General features: G+C 41.0%; 2 protein-coding genes across 2 annotated transcripts; one reads left to right on the top strand and one right to left on the bottom strand.

The window, feature by feature from the left end:
• The first annotated feature begins 816 nt into the window (after window positions 1-816).
• On the top strand, window positions 817-8,112 carry krt222 (keratin 222). The gene is made up of 7 exons (XM_018726146.1): window positions 817-1,008; window positions 1,370-1,403; window positions 1,851-1,973; window positions 3,313-3,533; window positions 4,695-4,873; window positions 5,031-5,133; window positions 7,288-8,112. The coding sequence occupies exons 1-7, from the start codon at window positions 896-898 to the stop codon at window positions 7,499-7,501; spliced, it is 987 nt and encodes a 328-aa protein (XP_018581662.1). The 5' UTR covers window positions 817-895; the 3' UTR covers window positions 7,502-8,112.
• Window positions 8,113-13,701: 5,589 nt separating this feature from the next.
• On the bottom strand, window positions 13,702-21,351 carry ccr7 (chemokine (C-C motif) receptor 7). The gene is made up of 3 exons (XM_018726081.2): window positions 20,895-21,351; window positions 18,400-18,449; window positions 13,702-15,874 (listed from the first exon to the last, which is right to left on the bottom strand). Exons 1-3 carry the CDS (start codon window positions 20,908-20,910, stop codon window positions 14,798-14,800), a joined length of 1,143 nt encoding a protein of 380 aa, XP_018581597.1. The 5' UTR covers window positions 20,911-21,351; the 3' UTR covers window positions 13,702-14,797.
• Between the last annotated feature and the right edge of the window lie 136 nt (window positions 21,352-21,487).

Raw genomic sequence — 21,487 nt, 5'->3', positions numbered from 1 at the left:
CTGTGTATATTTTTACTTGTGTTATATTTTTACATTAGCACTTTTAGCAAATCCTCCTCCCTTTGAAACTTATCTCATTTACCATATCACAGAAGTAAAACTGATAAGAGTTTTATTTTCCTAGTGAAATAAAATTCTGCAACAGCATACCAGTCTATGTTGTCTGAGTCTCTATAAAATCATAATAAAGTCAAATTTTTGATTGATGCCTACCGTGGCCTGTAGGCATACTTATAGCTTTATAAAAGGATTGATAATGTATTACGCTAGTTCTCTAGTTTCTTCGTTTCCTTGTCTGATGTATTTGTTTCTTTGCTCTATGCCTGTGTTCAAGCTGTGTCACTGCATGAGAAGAGCGCTCTATAAAAATAAATTGAATTGCATTTCATTTTTAACTGCTATCACAATTGTTCACAGACTCTATTGCCGTCCCAATTCTGAAATAAAAAACCCCTTTGCAGGCCAGCTTTTAACCACATCCGTGACTGCACTTAGCAATCATCCCTTCTATATTTTAGCAAATTCCATTATTCCTTCCTAATATATGTACATTCTTCAAAGAAACGTTCATCACATTGACTGTGCTTTGTTTCATTGCTACCTCCATTTTCACTGTATCTGGTGGATAATTGTCCAATGTTCTGGGCTCTCTTACTCATTCATGCTTTCATCAACTCTCTCACGTAATTGAATACAGATTGTTCTCCCCCCTCCCCCACATGGCTTACATATTGCTCACCCGCCCCTCCTCAGCTCAGTGTCCCTCTCTCTCTCCCCCTCCTTCCCTCCTCCTCCTCTCTCTCACTCCGTCACTGCAGGCAGCGCAGGCTCTGCAGCACCAGGTCGGCCGGCCGGGGCGATGTGCTACTGGGCTTAGCAGAGCGTTGCAGACACCATGGCGCAGAGGTGCAGCTCTCGCAGCCGGTCGGCCGCATCAGGACCGAACACGGGGAGCCGTGTGCCAGCGGCCATCGTACGGCCAACCGGTCAGGAAGCACTCGTACGCAGGTGAGCGTCATGGTCGCCGACCACAAGCCGCTGCCTCTGGTGCACATCCCCAGCCATCAGGCCACTCCTAGTGCCAGAGCATCCCCGACACGCCCTGTCCGTCGTCCCCGTCCTGCCCTCCCTGTCTTGTCCTGTCCTGTCCTGGCCCCACCCCCATCAGGCACCGCAGACGTCTGTACTGAGGACTTTTACGAAAGGCCTGCATTTGACCAGTTTGCTGAATTTCTTGATGGCATGTCATGCGCATGTCAGAAATTTCTGTTACTCAGATGTTTACCCTCCTGCTGTATTTCCACGCTCTCATTCAGCGTGTCCCACACTCGTCCACGTCTCTCACACCATCTCTCTTTTGCTCTGACAGACACACGAGAAACGTACTCAGCATAAAGCCGAGGGTGAGATGAGCTTCTTTCAATTATTCCGTACATCATTATTATTATTGTTATTATTATTAGGTTAAATACTCTTATCTTTGCCTTATAGGTGCAAATACCACTGCATGTGTTTTAAACCTTCTAATGTTTTACTCCTTTCTGTGTGTGCATGTAAACCATCTCCATAAGTTATGGTTGCGTCTCAGTCATTATTTCTTTATGTTCTTTGAAATATTGAAATATGCCAGTACCTGTTATGATGTTTAGTCCTCTGATATTCAGACATTTTTGCTTTGATATGTTCATTTCCGTTTGTACCATTGTCTTGTGTTTTCTGCAGTATTTCTGTTTTTGTAAACATATTTATGGCACCATGATCTTGTGCATGTGTCATTCAGTGTGTGTGTATGTGTGTGTGTGCGTGCGCGTGTGTGCGTGCACCCTAGTTATGCATGCGCTGCTCTTCAGTGTCCCTCACAGGCCCAGGAGAGCCAGGACGAGGAGGCCTTGCGGGCCGCCTGGGCCGAACTTGCAGATGCCAGGAGGCAGTGGCACAGCCTGCAGGTGGAGATGGAGTCTCTGCAGGCCCTGGTGAGCGTCCTGGTGGATCTCCCACACACTTGCTGTACGACAAGAGCATGCCTACGCACAAACACACGCAGAAGAGTATTTCTCGGTGTAAACGCTCTGGCTGCTCAGCTTACACGCACACCTGGGGATACATTGCAATACGTTCCGAATTAGATTTGTTTGTAAATCCAAACATCACAGTAACAGCTATACAGATGTGCCTCCGTTTATTCTCCAGTCAGCTTCTATAAAAACCTAAAATAATGCTCTTCTAATTTTTAAAAAATCTTTGTAAGACTTACAGTATTTATTTTTCTTTAAAGTAAGAACAACATTACAATTAAAACTCATCCAAATTAACTGAAAGCAAAAATCCATCATTTCTACTACCCCCCAATCAGTCACTGTGGCTGACGCACTCATCCCATAAACAGGTATAATATTCATCAGCTTCTGTCCACTTTCAGTGTTATTACTTATGCTCTCAAAAGGTGAATCATCCAGAAATCCCTTCGCCCAACAGTCCAAAGATGTGTTTTTCGGGTGCAGCGGGGACTCTAAATCACCCATAGTGTGTGTTTGTGTGTGTTACGCTGCCCTGCTGTACAGATGACTGAATGATTATAGGGAATTTTGTGTCTCTAGCAGTGCAAGTCATCTTGGACAAACTAAACAATAAAAATAGTAATAAACATGTATGGTGTTCCTCAATTTATTGAACACTGACACTCACAAACCTTAGATGCGAAGTGTAAACACTGTGGAAGTGAGTTGAATCTGAGCATTTCGAAAGTATTGTTCTCTCTGAGTATCCGGGGGGTGCAGTGGCACAGTGGGTTGGACCGGGTCCTGCTCTCTGGTGGGTCTGGGGTTCGAGTCCCGCTTGGGGTGCCTTACGACGGACTGGCGTCCCGTCCTGGGTGGGTCCCCTCCCCCTCCGGCCTTACGCCCTGTGTGTTGCCGGGTAGGCTCCGGTTCCCCGCGACCCCATATGGGTCAAGCGGTTCAGACAATGTGTGTGTGTGTGTGTTCTCTCTGACTGCGTTTTACCGCCAACCAACAGCTGGCTGCAGAAACACATCTTGTTTTCACGCTGCAGCTGACACAAATCCTAGAAAACGACTCAATGAAGAAAATGCAATTAAAATAATGTGAGAAATACTACATCTTCGAAATTTCATAACCTCATAGTTATGGACATACCTATGAATGTAACACGAACAAGTGTCGTACACACATTTTGTCATCGTGCTCCATGTAGAAATACTGGCAGCATACACGAACATGTGCCGCATCATCGTCTTTATCGCATACCGTCTTCATTGGGACACGGAATTGGTTGATTTCTGCCTTCTTCCAGGAAAAGGGACTGGAAAGCTCCCTGAGGAGCACGCAGAAGCAGTACAAGGTGCAGCTCGAGGACCTGAGCATGGTGATACGGAGGCTGGAGTCGGAGCTGGGCCAGGTGCGAAGTGACATCGAGAGCCAGCGGCAGCTCCATCTGCAGCTGCTCAACACCAAGGTGCGCCTGGAGCAGGAGATCACCACCTACAGGCAGCTCCTAGAGTGCGAAGAGGGCAGGTGAGCATGTGACTCGGCATCAGTCTCAGTGTGAATGCAGGAAGCAGCAGCGTCAGTGCTGAAAACTTTACCTTTTTGCCCGTCTTTGATTTCTTAACTGAGATATGAAACGTGTCTGTCAGCAGGGAAACGGGTGTTGGACTGTGGCTTGTCCTGTCTTAGCCTCATGGTCAACCTTCCAGCTCTTCCCCGTGTCCAGTACCACACTGTTATCCCTCAGCAGTCACTGCTTCTGTAAATACCAAGAGTAAAACTTCAGTTTTACACCCATCTGCACTATGTATCCGTGTCCATGTTTTATTTGCTAATGATTACCCAGTGCACATGCATGGGCAGTACCCTTGAGCATGGCACTTACCCTAAATTGCTCCAATTAAAAAAAACCCTGCTTTATAAATGGGTAGATATTTGTACGTAGCCTAACACTGTTAGTCACTTTGGAGAGAAGTGTTCGCTAAACGTATAAATGCCAGTGTCAGTGTCTATGTACTGTGTGAGGAGGACAGCTGTGAACTCTGGAACTGCCGGAGTCACACGGTGCCGGAGTTACTGGGGATTGTTTTGGTGGAATATTGGACACTGTGTTATGTGCTGATGGGCGATGGAAGGATTGGGAAAAGTGATGGTTTTGTTGGTATTTGCCTATTTGGTGCACTGTTTTGTACTTACCTTCTTAGAATAAAAAATATATGTTCCCTCCAAGGGGGGTGCGGTGGTGCAGCGGGTTTGGCCAGGGCCTACTCTCTGGTGGGTCTGGTGTTCAAGTCCCCCTTGGGGTGCCTTGTGACGGACTGGCGTCTCGTCCTGGGTGTGTCCTCTCCCCCTCCAGCCTTGTGCTCCGTGTTGCTGGGTTAGGCTCCAGCTCACCGGTTTGGGACTAGCGGTTTCAGAAAATGTGTCCATGTGTGTTCCCCGCAGGTCACTGTGGTATATGTATTGTATCCCTTCAGTACAGCATAGTTTGAGACATGTGACATATTCAACTAAAATCCCCTAGTCAGGACCTAGCTGACCCTCCGTCGTGTCGCACTGAATGAGGAAATGTGTTTCCTCCCGCAAACATGTCTCAGTCTGCATCAGCTACCAAGTTTGAGAATAGATCATCTTTCACCAGTTCAATGGCCTCCTTGTGTTTTATTTATTCTTACGTTTCTCTGGAAGGATCCGTGTGCATAATGAGCTCATGGGGAAGATGAAGTGCGAACCTCAGCCACAAGTGAGGAGAGAACGCTGTGCAGATCCATCCCCAAAGCAGCTAGTAGAGGTGCGCTCTGGGGACACTGCTCACAAAAGGAATCCTGCTCTTTCACGAACAAAGAAGAGCCTGGTCTTCTTCACAGGTACGACGTGTTTTGTACTCACAGAGACACGTTATTTGCGTTTATACGCCGAATGAAGTACGCAAACAGTTTTGCTGTTGATTCTCGGTGATGTTCAGAAAACGTGCAACTGATGAAACGAGAACATTTGTGTGTGAGAACCCTGTCGTGCGCACAGAGCCGGAGAGAAGAGCTGAGAAGAACTCGGCTCCTGCGAAGACACAACAAGTCCTACGCGGTACTGTGATGCGGGAGAGTGCTGAGGCGCATGGCACTGTGGAGTGAGTACCACAGCGCAACGCTAGTCACTTAGCACTGGCTACATGAACATTTGCCTCACATAAATGAAATGAAATGAAAAATGACACAGCAATGTCTCCTTGATTTAATTTATAGAGCTATACTGAACCTCCAAGTTCTTTTTCGTACAACGCGCCGCCTCCTCCTCGTGTTACAACAAGCGATTGAGTTTGTTATTAGCTACGCCCAAGAGTTTTACTTCAACTTGCCAGCAAATGCAAGGGACGTCTTCATTGTTACCCTTTTACTGACTCTGTCTTAGTGGTAACAGCAACGCTGAAGTTAAGCGCAGACTTCCAGACACAGGTGCTGCTTGTTAGTGTGCAGAGCCCATGCGCGGGACCAGGTACTTCAACAATAAATCCGCAGTTGTTTTGACAATAAAGCACAAATATCACACAGACACAGAAAGTTACAGACTCTAGAGCATCGCTGATCTGAAAGACTTTGAGAAATACTCTTTGTTGTACAGAAGAGGCTGGATCCTGGTTTCTTGGTTTTCTTATTTGTTGGCCTAAGCCCAAGAAGTGCAACGTGAGGTGCGCTTGACGAAGGGTACTAGTGTGCCAGAACCTTACAGTTGCACTAAAGATTGGCTGAGAACCCAAGGCTTCATAAAGACGCCTTACAACGGGTTCTGGGCTTTAATGTTCTAAAGCAAGCTTTTGTGTCTGCTGGGTGTAAAATCTTGACAAACGCAAAGTAACAGCTGGTCAAAGATTGTGACATATTTGTTGCCCAGTACCTCAGGGCACAAAACGCTTTCAAGAGAGAGAGAGACGGGTTGAGGGAGAATCGCGGGCAAGTTCTATAATCTGACATCTGTTTCTTGGCTCCCAGTTTGGCTTATTTGGCTCTGGTTTCCTCTCTCTCAATGGTTGTGATTCTCAGCTTCTTCATCTCATTCAAATGCTGCATCAGCCTTTACGGTCTGCAGTTTGAAACTCTTTTTTTGACAGAATTTTTCTGTTGCAGTCATCTTCCATGCTTCTCCATATTTACTAAGGGCAAAATACAATTAGGAATCAATGTACATTTCAAAAATCTTCTTAAAGGCGGTTAAACTAACTTTTCCTACCGTGAAGTAATCTGCAGTTTAAATGGATCTGTGATTGCTAAGAGAAATGTGGAGGGAAAAGTTACAATTCTGTTATAGCATGGATAAATTAATTAAATTGTTAATTACATTTTTCTACCTCACTGCTGGAGTATCTACACCAATATTATCATTTTGGTTTAACACTTTAAAAGTACTATGTAGCATTTAATAGATTCATAACAGTATTGCTGAAATCTCTTCAGCTTTAGATTCATTTAAAAAAGTAAGATTACCTGTTACCTGTAATATTGCATACAGAAATATCTTGTTAGCTTCTTTAACAAAAACAAAAACTCTGGTGGTAAAATGTAAATATTGAATAATGCCGTCTGTTTTTGGTGAATAAGGTGTGGGCTAATAACACTACGCAGAGTTCACTGGAAGTCGCTTTGGAGAAAAGTGTCTGCTAAAAAAAAAAATTAATGAATGAAATGAATGTTAAACAACCAGGTGTTAATGTAATATTTTATTAAGTATTTTATTACTGTGACATGATCATATGATTTGTTCCTAGAAATCACATCTTGGAAATAGCCTCTATTTGCAAAGACAAGTTACATTTACTCATATAGCTGACAATTTTGTCCAAAGCAACTTACAATGTTAATCTACTTACAATTATTTACCCACTTCTACAGCTGGGCAATTTTACTGGAGCAATTTAGAGTCAGTACCTTTCTCAAGGGTACTACAGCTGGGATTCAAACTTGTGACCTTTGGGTTCAAAGGCAACCACTCTAATCACTACGCTTCCACTTATCGTTCTGTGATGAGATGAGATGAGAAAAGATGAGATGAAATACTATGTGGAATATTGTAGTGATGTCATGCAGTAATAGTTCTAGAAAAATATAAAATCAAAGTCCTTCCTTGGCATTCCAAACAGGGGCTTGATATAAGTTACATCTACCACTCTCATGACCACCATTGGTAATATGTTGTTTTTTTAAGAAATATAATAAAAATATCATAATACATTATTGAATTCTGTGGCAGAATGTGTTTCCTGTGCTTTCCTCTTTGTCCGCACCTATAGATCAAAGAAGATTGATGTGGTTATAAAACAGTGGGAGGGATCCTTCTTCAAAGGTAACCCGAAATTGCGTAAGAAATCCGTGTCCCTTCGCTTTGACCTGCACATGGCAGCAGCTGATGACGGCTGCGCCCAGACCCAGCAGGACGACCTGCCTGATGTGGAGGTGCGACTGGTGATGAAGAGGTCTCGTAGCATTCCCTCCATGACACAGTGACGCAATATGGGGAAATAATATGGTGCATAAATTAATGTATCACATCCCTACTGCAACAGTCCTTTACGTTTGGAATCTAGCCTGCTTCAAATAAAATCCCAGCATTCTATTTAAAATTGTAGAACCTTTTTTGTTCCCTCATCAGCCAATGAAACCACATGGCTGCATTCTGAATTCTCCCCTCAGCAGCAATGAGCGTATGATAAAGCTTCTCATCTGGCCAGACAATTGTACCAAAGAAAGCAGAGAAAAACTAGAACCATGGCTACCTGGAAGAACTGTAAAAGGATACCAGCGTATCACTTTCTTTTTCAGTCTTCTTCATGAATTCAATCACTGTGTTTTCATGGAAGAAGGATGGTATGAAGAGACATTTGGAAACTGTATAGCTGTTGTGAAGAAATAGAATTTTTTATGACTGTTTTCCACTGGAGTAAGTTGTGAACAAGGTCTAGATAAAGTATGTTAACTGCTTTTGTGATTTACAAATGTACAGTGAACATTGGCCTCAATGTATTGATTATAATTCATAACGAGGTGTAGGGTTGACATAAGAAGAAGGGAAATGTTTTTTTTTTATTATTCTTATGTGGTTAGTACTTTCTGGTCCATATACAGGTAACTGTCAAAATAAAGGAAACGCTTAAGTAAAATAAGGATACATATTGACAACAGGTACTTCCACAGGTACTTTTAAGTGTACCCTTGAAATAATTGAGCATATTAACATTCCATTGATTTTTATGTATGATGTTAAGATTAAGATCATACATTGAAATGCAAGACAGACCAAGTTGCTCATTACTTTGGCTACCATAACTCAAAGAAGAGAGTCAGGGGTTTGGGGAGAATGCTAATTCTGTGACAAAGACTTGCAGATTTTTTTACGAACAGTGGGTTACGTGATCCTGGCATGGAAGACAAATAAATAGATATCCTAAGCAACACCAGCTATTCAAAGGGCCAAAAATCCCTAACCATGATATCCATACATTGTTTCAACCTGCAAAGCAAAATATCCAAGCAAATATTTTGACTGCAAATATCAACCTAAGCTGGGAGCAGGAGGTTTAAGAACAGTCCATGGAGAATTCACAGAAAATTATAGCATCATAGGGTCCAAAGCATCATAGGGTCCTATGCATAAGCCCCTTAGATGTAAAATGCAATTTAGCAGGTAAAGGGCTGAAGACAAGAAATGGTCTGCTTAGCAGTAGAAGAAAGTCATATGGCCAAATGAGCAATGCTTCTCCTTGTTATCAACCAGCACATGAGTAAATGTGTGATGCTTATCAGACAAGACTTAAAGGTTTCTTCTCAGTGGCCACTTTATTAGGTACACTTAGTTAGTACACAGTACTTTAGGTCCCCTTTTGCTTCCAAAAATCCAGAATTCTTTAAGGCATGGACAAAGTGCTGGAAGCATTGCTTGTGGGTTTTGGTCCATACTGATTTAACTGCATTCATTTTCTGCAGATTTTTAGGCTTTGATTGTATATATTCTGTTATAGGGTGATATTATCAGGACATCTGCACACCCAATAAATAGATGACTTGATCACTCCCTATGTCCCAAGAAGAGTGTTATGTTCCTCCATCCCTGGCCACCTGGTGGTCCCTGTCATAAGAGATCCAAAGCTGAAAGCCCTTGAGTTTTCAGTTTTGACTCCAGCAGTGTGGTGGAATGAACTCTCTATGTCCCTCAGAACTGCTGAATCCCTTTCAGCATTCAGGAAAGGTCTCAAAAGATATCTCTTTCAGACTCACTTTTCTGATCTAACAGCACCATGAAACTGGATCATTTGTCATGATCAACTTTGTATTTCTTAGCAGACTCAATTCTATATGCAATGACATCTAAAGTTCTTCAACTGTGCTCATTAAAAGCACTGTTTTCTTCTCTGAGTTGCTGTCATTTTCAAGAAAAGCATCTGCTAAATGAAAAAATGCAGATGGCTGTGCTACCCTATGGCCATGGAGCCTAATGTATGCTAGAAAAGCATTCCCCATACCATTACTTTGCCAACTGCTACCAGCCTGTACCTTCACTGCATGGTAAAATGAATCCATGGATTCATGCTTCTGGCACTAAATTCTGAGCCAAACATCAGCACATCATGACAGAAATCAAGAGATGTTTTTTGGTAAACTCTAGACTCTATAATGTGCCAAAATCCCCAGGGTGTGGCTGTATCCGAAGTTTTTCAACCACAAATCTGGAGTCAAGAGGTATCATTCCACATCCAAAGCTGCTTAGATCATGCATCTTACCCATTCTCATGCTTATTCCAAGACATTAACTGAACGTAGCACATTTATATGTTTTATCTACGCTATATATATGTGTATGTGTGCACATACGTATTGTAACTATTCTCTATTTCAAGGACCAGGCTCCTTGCAATAAAGAGCAGGTATAGCTAATTCAGTGGCCACTGAGTCTATACTCACAGTGATAGAGTTTGGGGGCTCTGTTAGTGTGTAAGGAATTTTATTGTCATACTTTGTGTAGTCCTAGTGATTTGCACAGTTGCTATGTGGTCAGAAGGTCTCTGGTTTGAATCCCTCTCTTTCTCTAGCATTCTTGAGCAAAGTATGTACCCTGAGTTGCTCCAATAAGAATACCCTGCTGTTTAAATGGGTGAATAAAGTTCTTTGTCTAATACTGTAATTCTCCTTAGAGGGCAAGTTAATTGCCAATAAATACTAAGTAACCACTGTATGTGTGATCATGTTCATCCTACATATGGTTAACCATTTTGTTCAACCTTCCAAGGTGAGAGTGTTCCTGTCCACAGAGCAGAAGTGGTGAATGAATGGTTTACAGAGGATAACAGTGTAAATTGTACACCATGGTTATCCCACTCACCTGATCTCAAGATAGCTAAGCACTCGTTGGACATTCTGAAATGGCAAGTCATACTGCATTTTCTACTACTATCATCAAAGCACTAAAATCATGGAACTTTTCATTCCTTCAGCACACCTCCAAGGCTCATGGAACCTGCTGTTGCACCTTGTGGTGGCCCAACTCCCAACAGCAATGTCTTACTCTGGTGTTTCCTTTATTCTGTCTTTTACCTTTATGAGTAATACAACGCAAAATAAATGATCGTACTATTATAACCAGAGTCTTTCCAGAGTACCAGAGATAAAATGGAGGAAAAACATATGAAATTATGGGGAAAGTTATTTGGATAGGATCCAAACAACAAAGGATATTTGTGATGTAAAAATCCAAAAAAGTGTCACCTAGGAACCATTTCATGTGATTCATCTGCGCTTTTGTTGAGTATATAGAACTTGAAACCATCTGAATGCTGTCTTGTTTTTAAAAAGAAAAATTAAACATGCTTTTTAGCAAAAGGCAAGACAATTTCAATAAAAGAATAAAAATATAAATTTTACAATAATTATTTTGAAGATGTGTGTCTTTTTTGGGTGCATGCTTGATTACAGTGTGGCCTCATAGCCTGTGAGACTAAATTCCCTCTGCAAATTTACAACACAAAGTTTTAAAATTAAATGTAAATAAGGGTGGCAGAGTGGCACAGCAGATGACACTAGCTGGTTGGGCATAGGTTCAAATCCAGTTCAGGCTGTGTGGAATTCATATGCTCTCCCTGTGTTCATGTGGATTTCCTTCCACAGTCCAAAGACATGGGTTTCAGATGGTCACTGCTGAATTGACCAGTGTGTGTGGGGCTTCCTTGTGATGGACTGGCTTATGGACCCCTCCTAGCCTCACACCCGGTAATTCCAGTTTAAGCTCTGGACTGCCACAACTAAGACAAGGACAAGCAGTTAACAAAAGCAAGTGAGTGAGTATAGATTACAAAGGACATAAGATGTCCTGGTCAGGGTTGTGCTGCTCCAAAGTTTATCCCACAGGGAAGCCCAGGAAATTAGGATAGATTAGGTACACCTTGGATGGGATGCCAGTCAATAGCAGGGTACTTACTAAATAGACCGTTGAATTTACTTAAAAAGATATGCAATTCATGACATGGAAAATAGAACTCATTCAAATAGAAGAAGTCCCGCCATTTGCCAACCGCTGCTTGGGTTTCTAGGGGAAGTTCTTCCCAGAAGAGAACGCTTCACACGATGGCTGGTGTCACAGTCACACCCTGCTGTTGTAGGGCTGAGTTGAGGGACAGTCAGTCCCTGCCGAACCATCCTCTCTGCCTGTGGACACTACTCAGCTCCCCTGCTCAGTTTGTGTTTATGTTCTACTGCCAAGACTCCCCTGCTTCGCTGAGAACAAACTCCTTCAGTTTGACCCACCAACCTTATCCTGTTCACGTCATCGACAGTCAGGATCATCTGCTCATTCTCATCCTGATACACGCATGTTGTATCATCAAAGCACAGATCCTTTAGCATCCAATGCACTGTAGCAGCCTGTTAATGTTTGTATAACTTCTGGCAAATTACATTGGAGGATTAGCAACAAAATTGTCATTTTAAAAACAATTATTAAAATAATTTTTATTCTTTCTTGGTCACGCAGCAACAAAGAGAAATTTCAGAAATTCAGTCGTTTGGTATCGTAACCAATGTTCCAGGTTAAATGTAGTTTTAGAGAAAGGAACAGAACTGGTGCATCTCTATCTGCCAGTCTGGGGCAGCTCCTTTCTCAAGGGGAATAACAGCAATTGGGCGTTTCTTAATGGAAACTGGGTTTAAGTGCCAGGGCTTACATTGCTACTCTTAACTGACTCAATTATTCCATTGTTCTGAGCTTTAATTAAAAATTCACTTTCTGTTTCAGTAACAATGTACATTTGTCGTACTGCAACTCTTGCCTATGTGGGTGGGTGGTTCGTGTTATTTTATCAAACTACCTCTTCTGCCTACTAAATATCATCTCCTCACTGCAGACAGAAGCAAGAAGCAGGGCATTATGGGAAGTGCCAATGTTCCTTGGGGAATGTACCATTATGACAGGGGTGTTCAAACATGTTGAAAATTGTTGACAGCAATTGTGAGTATGAGATGTACATTTATATATGTTTTTGGATTTATGTGTCAAATAACTGCATACATGTATTGTGTTTTTTAATTTGTGTTTTATGTTATTCTGTGCTTCGTACACCATGGTATCTAGCCTTGTTTTAAATATGGTATGGTATGGTCTAAGAGGGGTGGAGCTTGTGGTATATAAGCCAACCCGGAGTATAGAGAGGTGAGCCCTTGCTGCAGGAACTTAGTAGTTGTACAGTAGCTGGTCATTGTACAGTAGGGTGTGTTTTGTTATTTATTTGGACTTGTAAGTAGCCTGCACTTTGCACAAGAACATTAGTCTCTCACAGGTATTGCATGTCTGTGTCTTTGCCATCTGAGAAACCAGTGAACCGAATGCTGTCTTTTTTTGGCAGAACTACCCTTGCTGGGGAATGTTGGTGTAATAACTCAGGAATGTTAAATTCCCTAGACTTATTAATATAAAGCAAATCAGTAACAAGTCAAATTTATACTTGTAAAAACATGTATGGATGCTGACGTATCAATTACATTTTTTTTTCTGGCAGCAAGAAAGATTGCTCAAATGATTATTTTTGGCCATGCATCTACTTTTTTGTTTATTTTGAGCAAAAAAAAAGGGAAAAAATTAAATCTTTTAATCAGCTTTTGTTCACTGAACCCCATTGAAAGATTTGGTTTCACAATAAACTTCTCTACCCTATAATAATCACAAAGTGTCAGCAAATAACTTCATGTGAATAGCATCTGAGAATTTATATATTTATTTTATTTCATTAGAAAATGAGAGAAATCAAATACTCAAACATGATAACATTTGTGAATGAATGTTGATTCTTAGAAATTATATACATTAACTCTAAAGAGAGAACACTCAGGATTACATGTCTTATTTAAAATTTACATAGGATAAGAAACACAAAAGTAATATAATGTAAAGTCATTCAATGTTTAGAGTTAATAGCAGGTTCATTAAGATATGTACAATGACAGAAATCAATATTAAACAGCAATCATATAAGAACATGAAATGCCAAATTGTTTCAGTACTGAAGCATTCCTAATTTGAGAAAAATGTTTTAATACAGGTAATGGCATTAAACAAACACTTAAAAAAATTATTCCACAAACTATGAAGATTAAATAATCTACTGGGATATGTGCTCATTAAAGAAAACATTCTAAATTATAATGTGAACACAGATATCCCTCGATTTATACAATGAATCCATTCCTGAAAACAGCACAGATTTCAGAATTTCAAACACCAGAAGCTCAATTCCAATTATTTATATAATGGTGAAATGATAATGCATTCGTAGCCCATCTGAAAGTGGCAAACCGATTTTGCCATTTATCACCAAAACATGGAAAAACATTTGAATATCCGAAATCAACCTATGATTTCAGCATGTTGTAAAATACATATTTACATTTATTTGTTTAGCGGATGGTTTTCTCCACAGCAATGCACATCCCAAAAACAATACAGAAGTGCATTACACCTATTACCTTTGCTGTCCTCTTTCCAGGCATGCTCAAAAAGCCCAGGGCAGTTTTCTGTCTTGGTTATGGCTCTTGGGTAATTACCACTTCTCTTTTTAATTAAGCAGTTCCTTGTAAATATGTGTAATAAACTAAGCAGGGATCCACTGAGCACAGTATGTTTATCATGAATAACTGTTTCAAACTGTGCACTGCTGCAAAAACATGCACACGTACCCAAAAAAAAAACATTTGCTGAACTTTCCTGCAATTTGCTCTTTTGACAATCATTGAATTAAATAACACTACCAGTATGGCTGAGAGACACACCCTTAGAATTTCATACACTTCCTGTAATACCCCACCTTCTCAAAGAAACACTCACATTCCTAACACACCATACATTAAGAGATCCGGATGCAGATACACCACTTACAATACATTATGGTACTTCTGCTTCAATGCATGCATGACTTTAAATTTTTTTAGAAATGCTTCTGATAAATTTCATATACAATTTGTATTGTTCTGGCAATAGCAGTTGGGAAATCAAAAGCAAAGAACTGTAATAACAAAAGTTCTGAAATAGTTTGTAAATCCAAAGCAGTAGCCTACTAATACACATCTAATATCTATGTTGCTGTTGATCTCTTGCTTTTCTCAATGCAACAAAAATTTGCATCTTAAGGGATCCAAGTATGGTGTGGGTGACTGACCATTTGCTTAAATGGAGATGGATAAATTGATGATGTGCAACCGGTTTACTTTGTTTTGAATTTCGTTTGAATAATTTTCAACTGTGATAGTCAAAACTGAGTGCTGACCCTAAGGGGAGAAAGAAGTTGTGGTCTCAGTGTCCACAGATGATCGTTTCCTTGAGCAGGAGGTGTACTTGAAGAAGTGCCGTTGACTCAAACAACCAAGGTCTTTCAGCAACCTCAGCAAATCATGGCGGAACTTGACACCAATAAAAGCATACAGAAATGGATTGAGGCAGCAGCGCATGAAGGCGAGGCTCTGTGTGATGTCCGTAGCAAAGAGTACTTTATTGTCAAATGTGCAGTCTTTATTACCTCCTGAGGCTCTGATAATGGTGCCTATCAGAAGCAGTATGTTGTAGGGCAACTGGAAAAGCAAAAAGACTGCTACCACAGCAAAGATGACCTTGATAGCCTTATTCTTTTCAAAATTGCGGGCTTGCATCAGTGTTTGTATGATGCTACAATAGCAGAAACCCATGACAATGGCTGGCAGGGCAAATCCAACAATCATCTGGCCTACCTGTATATTTATACGCAGCTGGCTCGAGTTTCCATTGAACGGGGTGCAAGTCTGGTTTTCATTCAACTGGGTGTATGTCATTTCAGGCACAGAAAACAGTAGTGCTAGAGCCCAGAGCACAACAGATGACACTTTGCTGAAATATACTGCCCGAGAGCGATGGCGATGAGCAGAGACTGCACGAGAAATGGCAAAGTAGCGGTCCACACTGATGCAGGTGAGCAGCAGAATTCCACTGAAGAAGCTAATCTTGTAAATGCTGTATATGGCTTTGCATAAGAACTGCCCCAGGATCCACTTATCAAGAAAGCTGGCTGCCCAGAAGGGTAATGTTAGCACAAGCAGTAGATCAGCAGCTGCCAAATTGAGCAGGTATACATCAGTCATGGTCTTCAGCCTTCTGAAATAAATGTAGGTAAGCATCACCAGGAGATTACCTACCAAGCCCACGAAGCAGATAAGGGAGTAGATGGAAGGTAAGAACCAAGAACGAAATTTGCGGTTTGATTTCTTTTCACACATTTGTTCAAATGAGTCGTAGTCCATATCTGTTGTATCGCTGCTGAAGTCATAATTGGGTATTTCCGTTGTCATTGTCACATTATCCGATGACATGCAAGCCTAGTGTAAACACAAGCAAATAGAGGAAAAAAAAAAATCGTCAACAAACCAAATTTTGTGCACTACTAAATCTTGCCATCTATCTGCTGTTGAGAGCACAGAGCACAGGTGACAATACGTTGGTAATACACGCAATGCTGAAATTGAATCTTGATATCCAAATTAAATATATACTGTGAAAGAAGCGACATACTCATGTCTAATAAAGCGCACACACAGTCTGAAATCGCTTGTCCCACGTGGGGAGCCGGAGCCTAACCCGGCACCACATGGCGTATGGTTGGAGGGGGAGGGGACACACCCAGGACAGGACACCAGTCCGTCACAAGGCACCCCAAGCGGGACTCGAACCCCAGACCCACCAGAGAGCAGGACCCGGTCAAACCCACTGCACCACTGCGCCCCTCTGTCTAATAAAGCATGATTTTTCAATAAAGAATACATAAAAAAATATAAAGACACAATGATGTTTGTTAATATGGTGCTTTGTTTAGTTTAAGTTGATTTTGATGGTGTAAAATGAATGCTGCTGATTGAAAAATCCATCCATTGTTCTCAGGTAGGATTACGGTGGTCTGAAGCTATATCCTTTGTGTGTGAACCAGGGTACACTAGGGCACAACCTGGACAGGAGGCTAGTCTCTCACAATTTGGTCAACTGCAGCTGCTTCACTTTTTTTATTGCCATCAATGGCTTCTTTCTGGCATATCTTTCTTCCAAAGAGCACTTCAGCATGACAGCACCATGTGAAAATTGTCTGACTGACCAATACACTTGGTCACCCAAGGTGGCATAAGTTGTTGCTGCTGCCCAGCTCTCTTGTCTCTCTCACCATTTTTCTACCTGCAAATCTGGACAAGACACACTCGCATGTTCTGCCTGACAGTTCTGGTGGTTTTGTACTTCCTGAGTACTTCCTGATTGTCAGTTCTTTACCTTCCCCAAAGTGATGGCTGAGAAAAAAATGTAGCTTTTTTACACCCAAGTGAGTCATTTATACAATCTCAGTTCTGTGGAACAATATTTTTTTTTCTGATGCAAACAATAATGCAAGGGATCCAATCATTTTGAAACCTATATTTCTGAAGAAAAAAAAAACTATTGCTAAAGTACGAATACTTGTTTTTTAAAGAAGTGAGCCTGAATAAAAGTCTGAGGTTTTATTAATTTATTGTGATAATACATAACCTTTTATCTGTGCTGCTTATTTTATACGGCTTTTCTGGTTTATCCTTATCATAGCAATAATTTTGGAGGCCACTCAACCTTTGGATATGTCAGGCTACTTCAACTATTTTTGAACAAAAGAGAGAAGTAACAACGGGCAACACACACAACAGTATGGCAGTCAGCAAAGACATCAAATTTCTGCCCATGGTTATTAAATTGAAAGATGCCAATGAAGACCATGAGAATGATTTGAAACACATAACAAATGACTTCACAATAAAATAACATGTTAATGGTCATAATTAAACAGAAACAAACACCATAAAACTGTGCACAAGAACATGGGAGAACGACTGTGTCCAAACCGCAGCCAAAATATATTTTTCCCCATTTATATTGTTAATAAAGACTTCTTTGTAAGAGAGTTTTACTAAGTTTACTTTACAAACTGATGTTCAGAAATGAATTATGCTTGTTAAACAAGGGAAGCTTGGTTTTAACGAATATCCTAAATGTCTGAAGTGCCTTTTGCGGACACAATGCAGTCTTCCGTCCACCTTACGAAGGTACTGCATTCCTGAAAATTTTTAATGCCAACTCTCAGAACGTAATTACCATTAGTTTCAATGGTTAAAGTTTTCATTTGATCCTGAACCCCAAAAGTGACACCCATTTTTGCTAAAATATTAACATATAGCATTAAGGGTATGGGAAGCTCAAAGCATAGTGGTTAGAGCTGCTCCTGTAGATGCAAAGGTTGCTGCTTCAAAATTCACCTTCCGCTGTATCACCCAAACCCAGCCAAATTTCACATCTTGTGTTTTAGGTGGACTGGTGACTTTAAATTGCCCACTGCATGTGTGCGCGTGTGTGTTTTACACATAACACAAGACAAAGACATGCAACATACCTGTAAAAATGGAATTACACAGAAAGACAAAAATAAGTTCTACTAGGGGTTTGGAAGAATGTCAGTGCAGCACCAGAACTGATGTTTTCACTTTGCAAGCAGACAAGAGGAAGTACACAAAACACTTTGAGAGAATGTGGATTCAGTGTCCCATACACTAGTCCCCTCAACACCTTTGCAAAATATAGAGAACCACTTCCTGTTAGTAGGCTGCTAGTACACTTTACCAAAAACCACAGAGCCAAATATGATTCTCAGTTTGAGTAAAACAAAAGACAGGTGTGCTTAAAGTGTCAGGTGAGTGTTTACTTGAAACTTGATCCACCTTTAACTTGGTTAAAACAAACTAATTTTTTCCAAAACTAAAAAAAAAAAAAAATACATTAAACCATTCAATAAACGTGAATAAACGCAGACACAAGATGTATCATACTCAAGAATTACCTTGACATAAAAGGTCCACATGAAAAAAGTTGTTCCAGTGATCAGCTTTCCTAAAAAAAAGAATGAAGTGAAATTTGATATGATAATATATGGTTCCAACATCACATGCAAACATAGGGAAAATACAGTTCTATTAAATGGCATCTTATTTTATTGTGTACATCTGATGGAAACAATAATGGAAACACAACGAGAAATGTAACCCTGAAGAAACAATCACTATTAGAAATGTAACTGCAGTGGTGACTTACATGAAGTTGATTCCCATTTAGTGGTGTGTGTGTGTGTGTGTGTGTGTGTGTGTGTGTATTGATATAAAAGAGTTGAGACACTAAGTTTCCAAAGCAACAACTAAGAGTTCCAAAGAGGACAAATACTTGGGGCCTGAACTGCTAAATTATTTAATTTGTCAAGAGGATGAGCCTCAAAAATAATGAGAACATGGTAAACATGGACAAACTGCATTGGCAAAGAGGAACGGTGGTCACAAGCGGTGAGATGGATAGATGAACACGTCATGCCCCAAAAGTACAACCTCAAAAATTACCACAGAACTAAGTGAGTGCCTCTGTGACACACATTCAGAAAGTGTGTGATCCAAATGTGGAAGGATCAAAAAAACACTTGCAAACATATCAACAGATTTACTGTCAAAATTACTTAAGAACCAACCAACCGCTTGTCCCGAGCAGGTCACGGCTAGCCAGAGTCTAACCGGCAACACAGGGATCAAGGTCGAAGGGGGAGGGGACACACCCAGGATGGGACGCCAGTTCCTCGCAAGGATCACCAAGCAGGACTCGAACCCCAGACCCACCACACAGCGGGCCAAACGTACCACACCACCACACCCCCACCCCCAGTAACTTAACAGAGTATGTAAATTTAAGAGAAATATCTAATGCATAAATGTGCAACATTTCTTTCCATATTTCACAATAGTCCAGTTTAACACATTCTCAGATCTTACATTTATACACATTTATTTAGCAGACACTTTTCTCCAAAGTGACTTACAATGGATACTATGTAGTGTTACCAGAACACACACCTTATTCACCAAGGTGACTTACACTGCTAGATACACTACTTACAAGGGGTCACTCATCCATACATCAGTGGAAAACACGCTCTCAGTGTCAATCACACACTATGGGGGAACTGGAGTAGCATGTCTTTGGACTATGGGAAGAAACCAGAGCAAACCCACACAGACACGGGGAGAACGTGCAAACTCCACACAGACTGAGCGGGGATTCGAACCCATGTCCTCTCACACCACACAGGCGCTGTGCAACCGTGCCGCCCAGATCTTGAGAAGATGCTCCCAGATAATTCTAATTGACATTCACTACTGAAAATATCCATATTTTTTTCATTGGTCATCATCTGGAAAGCAGTGATCAAGATGTAATTGCTTGTTATTTATGCAGTTTTCCAAAATTTCGACCTTAGCACACTGCAGAGCAAAGAATTATACACAAAATATTGTTTAAAATGGTAGCTCTTTCTTTTGCAAGCAGCCAAATACTGAATTTAATTTATTCTTTACTCATTGGTCTTTTCATGCAATAAAACATCCCTACATTTACTAAAAGCGCACAGAGTGAAGGTTCTAGCAGCAAGAGCGGTAGGTGGAACAGTGGTTAAAATTGTGATCCATGTTCAAATTACACCTCCCGCTGTAATACCTTTGATCAAGGTATACCGAGTTAATACTCTGCTGTGGAAACGGCACTGTAAGCCGCTTTGGAGAAAAGTAAAAGCGAAATAAATAAATGTAGCTTGAGCTCACGTCAGTAAAAAAATGTATGCCTTAAAATGACCACATGTAAACTCTAAATCCTGATACTGGGTGAGACACACTAAAGGCCAGGGATCGAAAGAGAGCACATTTAACTTTTTCTTGTAAAAGCCTCAAAGATGACAGACAATACGAACGTAACAGTGGGTGAGTTCAAGGAAGAGCCATAACTAGAAGAGCACGTTTTATCTGAAGATAGATAAGACAAAACCGCTCGCCACGTGGACGTCTACCATACAGCCATATTTATTAAACGTGTGTCACTCATGTGTCTCATCTCCCTGCAGGCATACCTACTGCTTGATAAAGAGGAGTCTTATCAAATACAATTCTTTTTTTTAGACAGCGCGTCTTAAAAATTTCACCCACTGAGCTCATCTATGGGAGCAGACTGCTGAGAATTTTGTCACACTATCCCCATGAGACACAGTTACTGCCTCTGCCACTACAAAGCGAACATCAAAGCTGTGAACTGCACATTAGAAATGATATTGACTTATTGCAGCGCCATGTTTTTGTGTATTTGAGACAAAAGTACACAGTGAGCTCTAGAGAAATGTAAAAAGCATCTGAGAACAACTGCACAAATGCTGAATTTCGTGGAGATTCTTAACAGACACAAGACATTTTAATGCTTCAAAAGAACGGTAACCTAAAAAGTATAACTGTTCGAAAGGTCAGAGCTACTCACCTGTGAAAACCTTCATTTTTCAGGTTTGAGTTGCTTCTCTCGCAGTCAGGAGTTCTGTGCCTCAAAGCCCCGATGGTCCTCAGCGTATCATTATTTATGCACGCGTACGTTCCTTCCTCCTTGTGCCGCCGCCGCCACCACCCACGACGTGCAGCGCCGCACCAGCACGAGCTTCAAAAGGGAGGAAAAAGGCTCCGCTCGTGCAGTCAGGGATGGGTGACGAACTGCGGACCACCGTTGATAACAACAACTACAGCACACTGCTGCCTGTAATGTGACGCTCATTACTTCTGTTGAGTATTTTCAAAGTCGCACACCTGGAAAGACCCTCGATTCTCTCCGCTCCATCGGTTTGCCATCACTCTGTGTCGGGTGAAGTTTACCTCTGGACGCAGGGTATCAACCTCCATATTACTTACACATAAAACACATTAGTTTTATTGCAATGTGAAATCGCTTAAACTAATTCATCCTTATTATTATTATTTATTATTATTATTATTATTTAATACATCCATTTATAGAGTTTGAATAAGCCCTTGTCCTGACTAGGATCCAGGTCATCCGGAGCCTATCCCTGAATCATTGGGCAC

Source organism: Scleropages formosus, chromosome 21 (assembly GCF_900964775.1).
Source record: "Scleropages formosus chromosome 21, fSclFor1.1, whole genome shotgun sequence".
Lineage (NCBI taxonomy): Eukaryota > Metazoa > Chordata > Actinopteri > Osteoglossiformes > Osteoglossidae > Scleropages > Scleropages formosus.
The sequence above is the reverse complement of the archived record's forward strand: the minus strand, read 5'-3'. Positions and strand labels throughout refer to the sequence as shown.

What these genes read in the sequence shown, in the direction of transcription:
- krt222 (XM_018726146.1), top strand. Translation starts at nt 896, where the DNA reads ATGGCGCAGAGGTGCAGCTCTCGCAGCCGGTCGGCCGCATCAGGACCG. An exon ending in TGGAGTCTCTGCAGGCCCTG is followed by an intron (nt 1,974 to 3,312) that starts GTGAGCGTCCTG and finishes GCCTTCTTCCAG; the next exon opens with GAAAAGGGACTGGAAAGCTC. An exon ending in GAGGCGCATGGCACTGTGGA is followed by an intron (nt 5,134 to 7,287) that starts GTGAGTACCACA and finishes CCGCACCTATAG; the next exon opens with ATCAAAGAAGATTGATGTGG.
- ccr7 (XM_018726081.2), bottom strand. An exon ending in TGTGGACCTTTTATGTCAAG is followed by an intron (nt 15,875 to 18,399) that starts GTAATTCTTGAG and finishes TGTTTACACTAG; the next exon opens with GCTTGCATGTCATCGGATAA.